Genomic DNA, 16,868 nt, shown 5'->3' with positions numbered 1-16,868 from the left:
TAAAAGTATATTTTCTCTTTTAATTTTGACACTTATTAACCCACTGTTTTCTAGAAATCTATCAACTTACATCGTAACCAATAGCCCATGAAAGTCCCGTCTTATACAAACTTGGCCAACTGTAAAATGTTTTATCTCTGCCAATCTGATAGAAGAAAATTGATAATTCATTTTTTCTGTGCAACTCTATGGTTGCTGTGAGGTTGAACATTTTTCACGTTTTTTCACCATTTATAGTTCTTCTTTTCTAAAGTAAGTCTTCATGTTCTAAACTTAATTTAAATACTCCTATATATATATATGAGTTGGTAAAATTGTGTTTATCATACGTAAAGCTTTTTTCCATTCTTTGGCTTTATTTTTATTGTCTTCCGTTTATTGTCATATAGTTAGTTTCTAAGCAGTTGAATTTATTAATTATTTCTTTTAGTGATCCTGGATTTTTGAAGCTGGCTTCTTAAGGCATTCCCACTCCAAGATTGTAGAAATATTCATCCCTAATTTATTCTAATATTTTTATAGGATGAGGTCTTGTTTTGTTTTGGTTTTGCTACTTGTCTGTTTGTATTTAAATCATATCTTTTCTTAAATGCCTCCTGGAATTTATTTGAATCTGGTAGTGATGTAGGAGTTGGATTTTTTTTTAATCCTTCTTTTAAACTTTTTTTTTTAAAGAAAGAAGTACTGAACTTTTTACTTTTTTTTTTAAAGCAGCTTTAGGTGTACAGCAGAATTGAGATTATTCAGGTACAGAGATTTCCCATAAACTCCCTTTCCCCACACATGCATAGCTTCCCCCATTATCAACACCACTCACCAGAATAGTACATTTTTTAGTAAGGGCGAACCTACATTTGCATAACCATAATCACCCGAAGTCCACATTTTACCTTACCTTCACTCTTGGTGTTTGGACAAAAGTATAATGAGATATATCCCTCATTATGATATCAATACCATACAGAGTATTTTCACTGCTCTAACAGTCCTCTGTGTTCTACCTGTTCATCTCCCCCTAGCCCAACGCCATCCCTCTCAACCCCTGATCTCTCCAGTATCTCCATAGTTTTGCCTTTTCCGGAATGTCATACAGTTGGAATCATACAGTATGCAGCCTTTTCAGATTGGCTTCTTTCACTTAGTAATGTGCATTTAAGTTTCCCCCATGTCTTTCATGGCTTGATAGCTCGTTTCTCTTTAGCTTAGAATAATATTCCATTTCCTGGATTGCCGCAGTTTACTTATTCTTTCGCCTGCTGAAGGAAGGAGTTATTTTTCATTCTAAATGGATGGCCCCACTTTGGTTTGAAGGATCGTCTTTATCATATTCCACACTCCCTTATGTACATGGTATTGTTTCTGGAGTGTATTCTCTTTTACTGGCTTGTCTATTCCTATACCAGTACAAATTGTGCTAATTTCTGGATATTTTATGGAATTTTTGGATTATGGTTTTGTTCCATTATCTTGTTATACAGTTACATATTGATATACAAGAAAGGTATTGATGTTAGTACATTTTTTTAAACAGGACAACCTTCTGAATCCTATAGTTTCTAAGTCTGTTTTTGAATTGAGTTGATACTTGTAAAAGAGCACTTCTGAACACTAGTCCCTCAGCTGTTCGGATTTGTTACTCAAAAAAAGAGTTTCGTTGCCAAAGAAAATCAGAAAATTCTGATTAAACAAAGCCATTAATATGCGGTTGTGTCCTGTGGATCTACAAAAAGAGAGTATGGCAATAAGCATTTCCATAAATTATTTGGCCATGAATCTCTTTTCTTTTTTATAAAGGATCTCACAATACTAGTGTTCTGAAGAACATTATTTTTTGTTCTCTGCAGCACATGGCATATGTAATTTTAAAATATCAGGTCAGTTAATACACTCAACTAATACATACAGATTCCTCCATTAATGTAAAACCCATGCTCAAGCATAGAACACTGATTTGTGCATTTTGGGACAGCAATTCTAACATTCCTTTGTACAAGACTCTTTTGTTTCTTTTTAAAAGACAAAGATGCCTCAATATCAAGAACCACCCAGTGAGAATAATATAATATACATCCAATTAGAGTCTCAGAAGGCAAGAAGAGGATATAGTAGAGACAACCTTTTGAGAAATGATGACTAATAATTTTCCAGAAATGTTGAAATACATGAATTAGCAGTTATAGGAAGTATGTTGTATACCCAGCATGATAAAGCAAAAAAATTTTAATTTAAAAAAAAAAAAAAGGACCACCAGTGAAATCGAAGATGACCTTCATAGCAAAAATCCAGGCTAAAAAGGATAGCACAGAAAAAAAATTCAAACAGTGAAATAAACTCGAGCACTTTTCCATATCTTTCCTCTGACCCATGGCTCCGTTCACTGTTCTTGCACCGAGCTTTTGTCCCTCCAGCCCCATGTGGGAGGCCCAGATGGAGGACATGATTACTGTCAGATTGGCAGACTGGGTCTTCTGCCACCGCCGCATCAGCTGTGCCTTTCTCTGTAGGTGGTGAGCGGAAGGCAACTCGGCAAAGGACAGACTCTCTACTCCTCCTGCCAAGCCCTGAAATCAAGGAGCCCACACACAAAATAAGACAGAACTAAGCTTAGCTAAAAAAATAAAACAAATAGAATAATAGAAACAACCAACATCAGTTTTGATAGTAGGGAAATTAATAAACAAATTACAGTGGTACATTCATACGATGGAGTATTCTAAATATATTAAGAATCCTGTTTCTATCAAAACTTCAGGGTATAGGGGAAAACCCACCATGTAATGCTCAGTGAGAAAGCTGGGTACACAACTGTGTGAAAAATTATATACATATTTGAGGGAAAACACTGAAAGAAAATACAATCATAGGTTAATAGTGGTGGAATTATAGGATTTTTTCTTTTATTCTTCTCTAACTCTTCTCTATCTTATAAATATTTTACAATGAATATGTACTGTTATAATCAGAGAACATTTTTTAATAAAGAAAACATTTAATAGTCCCATTTTTCCATGTTTAAATTTAGATTACAACTGTAAAAACCTAAAGCACACAATTCTACATTCGTAGCAGTGAAGCCTTCAGCAAAGATTTATATAAAATACCAAACTTTTTTAAAAAAAATGCTACTAACCATAGTAAGCCTAAGTAGTGTTTTAAACTATAGTTTAAATTAAACCAAGAGTGTAACACAAATATGTTTCTTTTTTATTCTACCATAGACTTCTATCTCCAATACCTTAGCATAATAGTGAATATTGTATTTAGTACTTTTATTATTTTTAAAAGTATGACTATAAGTATTGTCACATGTAAGCTATCATGCTATTTCCTTTGTCTTTAGATAAGAAGAGTGCATCTTTCCCTGGCTAGAATGTATTTGGTTTTTAAAGTTGATTCAGTGACTGTTTTAAGCACAACTAAGTCAAAATAACTGAAAAGACATGAAACACTATATATAGGAGGAATGACACCCAGAAATGAGAAGGACATCATAAATGTCCGGCAAAACTCACCAAAAGAATTACAAATGCACAGATAGAAAGGAATTTACCAACAATTCTGTCTTTTAATAATAATTATTATATATAAATATATAATACATAAAATAAGATATAAATATATAATAACTAATAGTAAGATTAAATGTTCTCTGCGGCACCTATATCTGCTCCCCTCATCATCCACTTCCCGATACAGTCATCCATCCATAGTATAAATAGTACTGCTGCCTGCAGTTAGAAGGCATTGCCCTGTGGCCGAACCTATTGCATGCTTCAAGACAAATATAAATGATTTTGTAATAAATGAGTTTAACTGATATTTTTTAAGGTGTGCAAAACTGATTTTATTTAAGCCTCCTTTACCCGAAACCCATGCCCCCCCGCAAAAAAAAAAGATCTATGAACAGATAACTTAAAGAAATAAAGTAGCTCTGCCCTACCTTCTGTAATGACTAATGTTCCTAACTTATTTTGGAAAAAGAATCTTTCTTGCCTTGCTACCAACTTCTCATGAGAAAACTTCTCATAAAGATAAAATAATTCAAGCATTTGTAACAAGCTGAATTCTACATGTTCTAATTTCTACAAAGACAAATACTAGACCAGGAAAACTTACCAGGTTAGTTACACATGACTTTAGGCAGCTGTTTAAAATTGTACACTGTACCACAGAAGTCCATATGCAGCCAAGAGTCACAAAATTGACAAGTTTCAGAACAAGCCAGTAAATGTTCTTCATCACTTCACCAATGGCGGATTCTTAGATGAACTTTCTTCTCATTTTCTCCATTTAGCTATCTGAATTCTTTGGGTTTCATCACTTCAGTTGAAAGAGTGGCCGGTGGATTTTTTGGGTTTGTTTTGATGTGTTGGAATATCTTTGCCTTTTAAAATAGTGTTTAGACCTTTGAATCCTAGATAGCTTGTATCACTCCCATAACAGCTATTTCATAACGTAGCTTCCTTTTACTCCCATAAAGAAAGTCACCCACTGCGTAAAGGTTAGGTCTTAGGAGAGCGCTTCACATGGAAAGTAAACAAAGTAGAGAACGCAAATTGCATTTCAGCAAAAGCATGTGACAACGTGCAGTCTGAGACGGGATCAGACTCGGTGGATCCTCCACCACTTCACTTCTTTGAGGTTTGTTTAGCTATGCAGGAAATTGGGTTTTGACCGTCTATGCTTTAGCAAACAGTAAAACTATTCTAATAATGAATTCTCAAAAAAATCAAAGCGCCCAAATCAAATGATGCAGCAGAGAGAGAAAACAGAACGCTTCGAAACCAAATACATATTTCAAAATGAAAAAGCAAACAAAGCTGCAATTAACAGACAAATACTCTGAGGGTTAGCTAAAGACAAGGAAGTTTGTTAGAGCGCTTTCAGAACTTCACTACATATTAACTAAAACACAGCCTTATCAGGTCTATTGAGACAGAACTGAAACCAGCCACCACAGAAACCTAAGATATGTCCCGGTGTAGCTGTCCTGAAAAGGAAATATTGTACAAATTTCAATCAACCCAGCATCAAGATAAAGTTTACACCTGAAACAACGAATTTGAAATTTGCAATGTACAGAAGTGAGTCATTCTGGATAGGTACTTTTTAAATTGCTGAGGATTAACTCTTTAAGGCTAGATATTTTCGTGTTGGTGTTCTTTGTCAAGACAATCTGAAGTACCAAATCAACTTCCTTGTCTTCTTAAATAAATTATACTAATGTAACTTAAGCTTTTCTTAATGGCATGAAGTTCTCATTGTGAGCAATGTCCACATGAGGGTTTGCTTTGAGCTGAACATCTTCTAGTAAATGCTAACCAAATCGGAAGAACGGTACTGACTCCAGAACTGACCCCTAAAACCTATTCTCTTGAAAAAATTCCCCACTGTCTGCCTGCTCTTTGTTCATTTTCTGCATTTTAAAGAACATAGATGAAAGAATATGCAACTATCCAACTTCTTGGTCAAAGGATACGGCCATCTTTCTACAAAAGCATTTTTAAATCACAGAATAAACTACCTTGCCTAAGGGATTTTCTCATCCCAAAAAATTTATCTTCTTCACTGTGCCACCAGTGTCTTTGTCTTATTAGCACAAATAATATTTGTAACTTTTACTTCAGTAACAAAGTGGACCACTAAGTACTTCCTTGAAAACCTAAATACATTCTTTACTCTCACTTGATCTAACTCTTTGGTGGGATGTGAAAAAGAAGTATCCTTACAATATCAAGACTTGTGCTTATTCTGGTTTGGGGAATCTAACCGGTACATAGATTTGCACTTGTGAAAAATGGAGTATGTTCAAAGATATTTGTTGTAGAATTAATTATATTAGCAAAAGACTTGAAACAACCTAAAAGTTCAATAGTATAATACTGGATCAACCAATTCACACATCTTCTCCAGGTGATTTCTCCAAATAGACTTATTTGGACTCCTTCACAACATAATAGTCTCCAGGCAATTGGATGGCTTACATCGTGGCTTAGAGCTTTGGTAAAAGTGTGCCAGTGTTAAGCTGTATTGACTTCCATGATTCAGCTTTAGAAATCATGCAGCTACTTTTGCTCCATTTTACTAATTACCAGAGAGGCACAAAACTGCCTAGATTCAAGAAGAGGGGAATTAGACCCTACCTTTTGACGTGGGAATAGCAAAGTCCTAGAAGAACATATAAGAGGAAGAGATCACTGCACCACCTTCGGAAAATAAAATCTGCCACCATATAGGGAATCATTGTTGGGATGGTTCTGAAATGCAGAAATTTAAGTTACCACAGTTTAGTTAAATAATAATACAGTTCAAACTTCAGTTAGCCCAATATGTTAACCGTAACTATTGTGCATTAAATACAAACTTCTGTGCTATCTCTGCAGTCCACAAATCAGGTGTATATAACAGATGCACATTCAGATCAGATACCAATTATGTCACTTCTTTCAAAGTCTGTCAGTGATTGGCCACTCACCGCACATCTGCTATTCAGTTCTTACACAGACAGCAAAGCATGTTGTTGTGTTGCCTCCTTGTCTTCCAGTGGTAAATCCACATGACATTTTACAAAATGATGTTCAGAAAAATGGATAATTGAAAAAAGGGAATTGGCCAACAAAGATAAAAATGCAGCAAAGAAACAAAAGTGATAAAACTGGAAGTGATATTTGAATCAAATGTAAATGGAGGATTTGACACCAAAATCAAGGCAACAAAAGCAAAAACAAACAAGGCGAACTACATCAAACTAAAAAGTTTCTGCATAGCTAAGGAACCCATCAACAAAATGAAAAAGCAACCTACAGAATGAGAAAATATTTGCAAATCATGTATCTGACAAGGGGTTAATATTTATTTGTAATGTCTGAATTTTGTACCATGTGTACATATTACAGTTTCAAAAAATAAATTTTTAAATAATAATTTTTTAAATATTCTGCATGAAACTTTAAAAGTATAAGACTTAACAACCTCCAAATTCATCTCAATTTAAAATAGGAGACTCTAAATACATGGCAAGAGTTCACATCAAACAAGTTCCTCCAAAATGTCTTTGAACAAAATTTTAGTGCATGCATTAAAAATTTTATACTAACAAATAATACTTAAACTCCTAAAAAAATCCCTTAGAATAAATCAACTTTCCCATGGGATCAATTTGCAATTAAGGGATCACATTCTGAAACAATTGCCTTGTTCATAGATTGAATCAGTGAGGTGGTACTGTGAAAGGAGAAATTGTTAAAACATTCCTTTATTCTAATCCTGCTTCATTAGAATAAGCTATACAGATGGTTAGCAACAGAATAGATTTGATGTGATCAAATACATTGGAGTTTTGAAATCATATTTATTGAAAATATACAATGTATATCCTCAAACTCAGTTGCACTCTATCAGCACCACATAACTCCAGGGAAATAAAATTTTACAATCATCAAGAGGAGCCCCAGGGCTTCCCTGGTGGCGCAGTGGTTCAGAGTCCGCCTGCCGATGCAGGGGACGCGGGTTCGTGCCCCGGTCCGGGAAGATCCTGCATGCCACGGAGCAGCTGGGCCTGTGAGCCATGGCCACTGAGCCTGCGCGTCCGGAGCCTGTGCTCCGCAACAGGAGAGGCCACAACAGTGAGAGGCCCGCGTACCGCAAAAAAAAAAAAAGCCCCAAAGAAGGACCTTTTACACTATTAGGCGTGAGAAGGGCCATGTTGTCAGGGGAACCACTGACTAAAACCACCGGTCTGGCCAGACCCTATAGTAACCATTTGCATGAATTACCTTACAATAGGAAGTCCTGGTGAGGAATGTGGAACTAACAAGCCACTACCAACCGGAAGAATTCAGGAAAGGTCAAAAGGAGAGAGGAGATACCAGTCCATATGTCCTACCAACCTCCCAGAATCCTCCTCGCTGGATTCCATCTTGGCTGAGCGATGTGCACGCCACCATGAAGGACCCTGAGTCAGAGTGATTGGCCAGAGAAAACCTGGAAACTAACCCAATTACCATAAAAGCCGAGACTGCGAGCTACGTGGCAGAGCAGTTCTCCTGGGTTCCCTTACCCTGCTGATCCCCACCTGGGCTCCCCTTCCCAATAAAGCCTCTTTCTCTGTCAACATGTGTATCTCCTCAGACAATTCATTTCCGAGCGTTAGACAAGAGCCCACTCTCCGGCCCTGGAAGGGGTCCGCCTTCCTGCAACAAGACTGGTCTCAACTTTGTAAAATAAAACGAAAAAAAGAAAATGGATGCAAAGGAAGAAAACTTTCTGTTTCTTGTCTGCAGGACATTCATACAATAAGAGTGCGTTACTTTCATCACAGTCTTTAGAGGTTTCTTCATGTGCATTTCACAGCATCTTCCCTGTCTGCTCCCCTGACCCCCTGTACACATGACCCCCAGCTTCTCACAGGTGAACTGACTCACCAGTACCCCCAGGTTGGGCTCTCAATCCTACCATTGGCCAGAATTTAAGACACCCTCATTCATAGATGAAGTAGGCACCAAGTCAGTTTTGCTGGATTTCTCACTTTAACTTTGTGATTCACTTCCATTTATTGATTTTCTGCCAGAGTCTGGGGTTCCATAAACTTCTTGTAGCAACTCCGAAGTTGTATCTTCACAAATAATCTGTTTCTTGATACCTGGTTCCCATGAATGGGCTGCTGGCTGAAATTTCTCCAGTTAGAGCCAGTGGCCTCCAAGGCAAATACCTGTGTTCCACTGAGCACTCCTTCCAGCCACCCGGGGAATTCTTATCTCCTGACAAAAGCATTGCTTTTTATTTGTCAACTCTCCCAAGTATTTGCACTTTTTGAGCCTTTTCAATCTAATTGAGACTAAAAGGCATTGTGTTTTCATGGAAGATACTTCCAGAGATTGAAACTAGATACTGGATGACCACTTCACCATTTTACCTAAAGCTAACCCTCAAGTGAAAACTGCTTTTGTAATAAAGTTGAGAGGTTTTCAAATACAAAATCAGGCCCTCTTCTCCCAGCCTCCAGATCAGAGGCCCCAGAATCTATAACAGGGTTTTCACATTCCTCTCCCTCTAGAGTGGCCCCAACCTTTGTTCTTAATGAAGCTTCTCCAACCCCTGAGGAGCTGGGGCCCAGAAACCCCACAGTATCACATGGCACCACCAGTGACCTTGCAGACTGCCATACACACCACCAGCACCCCATCTTGGGCCAGAATTGCTGCTGTTTCAAACCCTACTCCAGGATTGAAATATATGCACAGAGCCAAGAAAGCAACTGCTGAAGGACAGACGGTGGGCAGAGGACAGGAAGGCACAGATGCATCTTGTTGAAGCAGAAAACCTCAATGGGCAATGGGAGCAGGTGAGGGAGGCAGTGACTCTGACCCATGAGAACCAAGCTGGGGACTTTTATCTTGTAATAAAGGACTTTAAGAAATGTGTGGTTATAATTGTAATTATTAAGCCATGAGTGACGTGGGAAAAACTCCAACATTGACATTTTTACAGATATTGAGAAACCAATTTATAAAAGGGGGGGGGCAGAATAGGAAGCCTTACTAATAACTAATTATGTTGCAGGAGAATGGGGCATGGAGGATGGTCATGTCCCAGGTCTCTGGCAAGTTGCTGGAATGGGCCACCAAGTGAGGGTCCCTGGCTCTGCGCAGGAAAGTCAAGAGTGAGCCGTAGTAAAGTGAAAGCAAAGTTTATTTAGAAAGATACACATTCCGTAGACAGGATGCAGTCTGTATCAGAGGTGAGAGCGGCCCCGGGGTGCAGGGGTGGTTAGTTTTTATGGGCTGGGTAACTTCATAGGCTGTCAAGTGGGAGAAATATTCTAACTAAATATCTTGGAGAAGGGGCAGGGATTTCCAGGAATTGGAGCACCACCCACTTTTTTTTTTAACATCTTTATTGGACCACCCAATTTTTGGCCTTTTATGGTCAGCCTCGGAACTGTCATGGTGCCTGTGGGTGTGTCATTTAGCGTGCTAATGCATTACAATGAGCATATAATGAGGCTCAAGGTCTACTGGAAGTTGAATCTTCTGCCATCTTAGGCCTAGAAGATTCTAACCAGTTTTTGTTGTGTCCTCAATGGCTGTGTCATTCTTTTAATGGGTGTGCCCAGCCCCCTTACCTCTTCTTTCAATTACATCATTTATTATTGTTTACCATTTATGACTTAGTCTGAGCACAAAACCAATTAGCTTTGAATACGGACTTCAGACTTAAAAATGTCTTGACAAGAATACACCAAAGTTCACCTAGGAAAGAGAAAACAGGGAATCTTCTAGACTTTTCTTTGCTTCAAAGATTGCAGTGGTGGACTTCCCTGGTGGCGCAGTAGTTGAGAATCCACCTGCCAATGCAGGGGACATGGATTCGAGCCCTGGTCCGGGAAGATCCCACATGCTGCGGAGCAACTAAGCCCGTGCATCACAACTACTGAGCCTGAGCTCTAGAGCCCCTGAGCCACAACTACTGAGCCTGCGAGCCACAACTACTGAGCTCGCATGCCACGCGTGCCACAACTATTGAAGCCCGCACACCTAGACCCCGTGCTCTGCAACAAGAGAAGCTACTGCAATGAGAATCCCGTGCACCGCAACGAAGAGTAACCCCCGCTCGCCACAACTAGAGAGAGCCCGCGTGCAACAACGAAGACCCAACACAGCCAAAAAAAAAAAACTTGTTGCAGTGGTAAAGAGAGGCTTTGGTACATCAGAAAACAGTTCTTCACCCTTAACATGTGTGGAGAGATCGTTTATTAGATAGTAGACATGGTATTAGATTTCAAAGCACTTTATTTCTCTTACCCACCCCGTCTTGCAACATGTCTCTGACATCAGAGCCCTCACCTTTTCTGTCTCCTGGAAATAGTACAGTAATTAGAACACGGACTCCCATATTAGCCTGTGTCTAATCCTGGCTCCACTTATGAGCTTGGAAGTTACTTCAGGTCTGTCTGCCTCAATTTTCTCATCTGTAAACGGAAATAATAATAGATTCAATCACAAAGTTTTAGTACCTGCCGCCTGGTACATTCTTGGTCAGTTTCTTCACGTTTAAGAATTTTGTCACTTAGGCATTCACGTTGTTCCAGTTGAGGTTAAATTAGTCCTAATGATTTGCTGAATTAATCTTCAACAGTTATTGACTGCCAACTATGTGCCAAAGACCATGCGAAGAACTATGAAGACAACACTGAAGCAAAGAGATAAAAATCCCAGTCGTCATTTGGGTAGGGACCAGAGGAAGACACACCAGACATAAACAAGTAAAACACCTGCTAAAAGATAAGATGTGGTACATACATACGATGGGATATTACTCAGCCATAAAAAGGAACGAAATTGGGTCATTTGCAGAGACGTGGATGGACCTAGAGATTGTCGTACAGAGTGAAGTAAGTCAGAAAGAGAAAAACAAATATTGTATATTAACACATATATGTGGAATCTAGAAAAATGGTACAGATGAACTGGTTTGCAAGGCAGAAATAGAGACACAGATGTAGAGAGCAAATGTATGGACACCAAGGGGGGAAAGAGGGGGCGGGGTGGTGGTGGTGGGATGAATTGGGAGATTGGGATTGACATAGATACACTAATATGTATAAAATAGATAACTAATAAGAACCTGCTGAATAAAAAAATAAAATAAAATTCAAAAAAATAAACACGTGATAAGTTATATGCTAATAAATTCTAAAGAGGAGAAAGGACAGATTTGCAGGGATAGAGCGCTAAGTTTGCAGGTTGCTATATTAGATATTATAGCATTGAGTAAACTATATAATTTTGTTTATTATTTAAAGATATATAAAATTGTGGTTTTAATTGGAACAGTGAACTAGTCGTTGCTAATATAACAAGGTTACCTGCTCACAAATTAAAAACATTTGCACAAACATTGTTTTCTTTAGCTATTTGTATTTAGTAAAAAGATTTCTCAATCTCTTTCACATACTTTCAACAAGAGCACTTGGGCCACCTACAAGTAAAGATCACGGCTGAGAGCAAAGTGCTTTCTTTCAATAGCTCTTATTGCTATTGTGATGATAGACACACTGTTTAAACTCAGAGAGGATGAAGAACTAGGAAACCATGACTTCAGCCTTAGCAAGTTTCTCTATTTCTTTATCAGATCACCTGATCTGCATTTGCAAATATTGCAACATATACATCAGACAAAGGTTCCTATTGAATCCTTCGCTAGAAAGAAATTTTATGACACAAAATTGTTACAAAGCCCCTCTAAGATGGGGGTTTATAATAATATAATTTTGTATTTTAAATAATTGACATTTATTTAAATATTATTAATATATTTATACCTTTAAATATTTTAAGGATATTTTAAATTTTAATTAAATATTTTAAATATAAGTAATATAATGTATTATTGATTATAATATAATTAAATATTATTAAATAATGTAATTTAGTATCACTAAAAATATATTTAACAATGTAATTTAAAATAATATATTCTCTTTTTTATTTCAAAGACTGGGCTTGGAGAAGGAGGCTGGTTCAAACCACAGGCATCCAGACATTAATAGCCAACACCCTAGAGAGTGGAGATCAGTGTCAAGCTGCCATATCATCAGGAAAGTGTGAGTGCCCATTATCTCTCTGTCATGAGTGAGGTAAATTGCTTTGGGGGTCTCAATCAGGGTTCCCATTTAAAAGGTAATCATTAAGGGCTTCCCTGGTGGCGCAGTGGTTGAGAGTCCGCCTGCCGATCAGGGGACGCGGGTTCGTGCCCCGGTCCGGGAAGATCCCACATGCAGCGGAGCGGCTGGGCCCGTGAGCCATGGCCGCTGAGCCTGCGCGTCTGGAGCCTGTGCTCCGCAACGGGAGAGGCCACAACAGTGAGAGGTCTGCGTACCGCAAAAAAAAAAAAAAAAAAGTAATCATTAAGAAAAAAGGATTGGAGTTTTGAAGGTATGTTATTTGAATGTTTATATTTATGTGTCCAAGTTTAATTTCCCTGTTTTGAAATACACACATGATTCAGAATGGTTCTGGTGGTTTTCTTCTACCATGAGTTTTGTATCAACATACAAATATAGCTGTTGTGATTAACTCACACTGAATGAGCAATGTCTGTGTACTGCACACTGAGAAATGGTTTATGTGTATTATCTCCTTCCAGTCTAAGACTCAATAAAATAATTATTAGCATATCCACTTTACAGTTGAGAAAACTGAGGCCTGAGAAGATTAACAAAGTTTCTTAGGTTCACACAGATAGGAAGTAGCAGAATTGGGACTGAAATCCATATTTATCTGACCTTAAACTCCATAACCTTAATTTTAATCTTAAAATCAACCTTGACATTAAACTGCATTTAGCCAGGTAATGTTTTCAGTGGGTCATCAGCATTCTTTTCATCTCTCTGAACTGGAATATCTAATTAGAATGGTCCTGCTCCTTTTAAAGAGGAAATGTATTTTATTCAGCACTATCGATTTAAAGTTTCGAGTAGTAACCACTCCCCACTCCTGTCCCAAAATTTAAAATAATAATAATAATAATAACAGGAGAGAACTATAAGATATTGCATTCTGACTGTTGCAATAACTAATCATTTCTCAGTTTTTAGATTTGAATAAAGTTCTTGGCGGGAACGGCAACAGTTTAAGTGTATTATTATCTTTTGTAATAGTAACATTCCTTATATAATACTTACATTATACTAGATATCTCTCAGAATATATGAAATATACTACCTAATTTTCAAAGGAGTTACCAAGGCAAAGAACTAAGACTGAATAGGGTTTGGACAGTAGACGAAGCTTTGGTTTATTGGGAACTAAAAATGTCCTCATGAACTTAACATGTCATTAGGTCAATCAGTTTGACTAATCAGACTGTTCCCTGGTCTCTAGAATTGTGAAAAGTTAATCCAACTAAATCCCTTTGACATGTGTAAAATAGCTGGACTTCACTGGTCTGTTCTAATCATGAACACCACTATGTTCACAAGATCACAGTGCCCTGTGCTTTTGAATCTTCTCCGTGGGAGAACCCTGACAGCAAAGGAGAATTAATGAGTTAAGTGGGGATGATGTCCATCTCTGGAATTGGGTATGAGTTTTGAGCTTTGAGCTGCTCATGAGCTCAAATTTTCTTTGTATCTCTAGTTTCGGTTTTAAAATTCATACAAATTTAGCATTTTACTCCATAACATGTTTTAATATAAAAATCAATGAAAAACTGAATTAACACTGGGCCCACCTACTTCCAGACTTCTTTAAATGAGATCATGTTTGTGTTGTTTAAGACATTTTCAACTTGATACTCTGATTCTTACTCAAGAGCTTCTAAAGTGATACATAACAATAAAAACAAAAAGAATATAAAATGATAACAGATAACGATGAAGCCCAGCACCTTGCAGGTGGTACAAAAATGTTTATGGGTGATGAATATCGGTATCAAATAAGAAAAGACTTAACATCAAAAATTCAAAATAAGAACTTCAGTTTTTTTTCCGGTAGCTTATCCCAATCACATGGGAAGGATGGGTCCTAATTAAGCTTCAGGAGCACAGGGCTGTTATCTACTCGTAAGGTTTGTTCCAGATATTAAACAGTCTTACCGTACATTGTGCACTACCTACAGCCAACAGGGCTGTGTGTTCCAATATTGTAAGCAGATCAGCTACTGTAGTCATTATTGTACTTTTTCAGTTGCTTTTTTACCTACCTTGAATTTTCACTGAAATAGTCACTTCAAAACCCTGCTCCATTATTTTGAAGGGACTCCCCAGCAGCGGATCCACCCCAAGCCATTTATTTCAAGTGTAAAAGAGAACTATGATGTCTTTCTATGTCACCTCCTTTCTGAATCTTTACTTCCATCTGTTCCTCTGGAAACTGAATAGTCACAGTTTCCCAGAGGAACAAGAAAGCCTGTAAATGAATCTCAAGCGACCCAGCTGTGAGAGCTGTGGTGAGATAGCTCCCTCGCTGCTCCCCAGGACAAGCACTGCCCTCATCACAAGTGGACACTGTCTAGAGGGACAGGTGCACAGATTTGGCACTCCTAAGACTTGGGTTGCTGGACACCAATTCAGACTTTGGATGCTCCATTCTGTTCAGATTTGGAAATGTCAACTAGACAGTCTCTGAGACTAATTCTATACCAACACAAGGTGTAAAAATCAGCTGCTCCCCTGCCTAAAACACTTTGTCGCCTTCCCACTTCCCTTTGGACTGTTAAACTAATTAAACAAGGAACGCATTAGACTGAGTTGGCTCTAATGCTGTGGGGGTCTAGGTAAGCAAACCAAAACTTAAGCCTGTAAATGCCTCGAGGTTGAGAAATCGAAACCTGAGGACAATCCATCACGAACAGCCAGCTAGGCTTTTCCCAAATGAGGCAACTGCTTAATCAAATAATTTCCTTGCTTTGCTCCTCTCTCGCCTTCTCTGTGTAAGTCTTTCTCCTAGCTCCTGTTGACAGAGCACTCCTAAACACTTCACTCCAAATGGATTCTGATTTGGCACTGCCCAATTAGAGCCTATATTTGCTCAAATAAACTTTAAATTGTTAATGTGCCTCGGTTTACCCTTTAACAGTTCAACATCTAAAATCCCTAAAACAGATGTGGTTTACAAGGCTCTCCTCAGCCTACCTGCTCAGCTTCTCTCCCTCTGATCTCCTCCTACATCACCTCCAACTGGCCAGAACTCCTTCTGGTTCTTTCCTTCACCAATGGGCCTTCCCTCATCAGTCTCCACTGCCTGGAAGGCCCACCCCTTTCTCCATCTGACTCATCCTACCTATCCCTCACACCACTTTCCCAGTGACCCACCCCCTCCAAGACTAGCTTTGGTTCCCTCATTGCAGCGTCCCCTGGGTCCCTCTTTCTGCTCATAGTTGGCACACTTGTAATTATTTGCTGATTAATTACTCTTTAGTTATTCGTATAAAGGCTGTATTCCACACTAGATTATCAATCCCTTGCGAGTAGGAGAGTTTTCACTGATGAAATCTTGAACAACTACTTTAGCCAGTAGGTTCAAGCATGTGAAATGGCTGATATCTGAACATCAATTTCACATGCTTCAACCTAACACCTGTTCAACAAATACTTATTAAGCAAATACATTAAAAAGCCTTTCACTATGGTTTTAGGATCTCTCCCTCTCTCTCTGTGTGTGTGTGTGTGTGTGTGAGGGATCATCTATTAGTGTTAATTGTTATTAAAAGAATCTCTTAAGTTATGCTAATTTTGAAATTTTTAATTGGGTTTCATGGAAATTTTTTTCAAAATTAAATACAATAATAAATTCTAAAAAATGGTTCCTGTTTGAAATACAACATTAGTAGTTTCCCTCTGCTGCTTTAATCTTAGGTCAGTTCTCTATTCACCCAAGTTTTCTTCATTCTTCTCTGAGATTTAGCTCAAAAGGTCACCCCTTGAGGCCTTGCAGGTGAGTTCTGCATGATTTCTTGCCGACCGACAGAAGGAGGAACCAGGACGGGATCTAGATTTGGCACTGTCACCCTCCCACTCCACCCGAAGCATCAGACACCTTTCTTCACTTTCCTTCCCTGAGTTGGATTTAACTGTTTATAACCAAGACCAGTTCTCTCAGCCAGGAGCTGCTCTCCAGGAATGCCTCACCCAAACTCCCCTAATGTTTATAACTCCATAGAACTCCTCTGATTCAAGCACAGCCAAAACTTATAGTGATGCCAAGTCTATGGCACCTGAGTTAAGGCCATTCAATTTTATTCCTCTCATAGATTCTCCACCTAAGAGACTTTGGATGAGTGGAATATTGAGGGAAGAAACCATTCGGGAGAGTGGGGAAAGGGAGTATACAGGGATATGACAAATACTGCATAGAATTCTCTCCCTC

General features: G+C 38.3%; 1 protein-coding gene and 1 long non-coding RNA gene across 2 annotated transcripts in view; one reads left to right on the top strand and one right to left on the bottom strand.

Annotated features, from left to right (window-relative positions):
- Positions 1-4,239, bottom strand: part of ROS1 (ROS proto-oncogene 1, receptor tyrosine kinase) — a 113,392-nt gene extending 109,153 nt beyond the window's left edge. Inside the window, 1 exon segment of the mRNA XM_032650615.1 lies at positions 4,117-4,239. Coding sequence (XP_032506506.1) covers positions 4,117-4,239 — 123 coding nt within the window.
- LOC116763194 overlaps positions 1-8,113 on the top strand; it is a 38,625-nt gene extending 30,512 nt beyond the window's left edge. The window contains exon 3 of the long non-coding RNA XR_004352445.1: positions 7,786-8,113. This is a non-coding gene — a long non-coding RNA (uncharacterized LOC116763194). The remainder of the gene's footprint in view (positions 1-7,785) is intronic.
- Positions 8,114-16,868: the final 8,755 nt, after the last annotated feature.

This window comes from Phocoena sinus, chromosome 12 (genome assembly GCF_008692025.1).
Source record: "Phocoena sinus isolate mPhoSin1 chromosome 12, mPhoSin1.pri, whole genome shotgun sequence".
In the NCBI taxonomy this organism is placed as follows: domain Eukaryota; kingdom Metazoa; phylum Chordata; class Mammalia; order Artiodactyla; family Phocoenidae; genus Phocoena; species Phocoena sinus.
The sequence above is the reverse complement of the archived record's forward strand: the minus strand, read 5'-3'. Positions and strand labels throughout refer to the sequence as shown.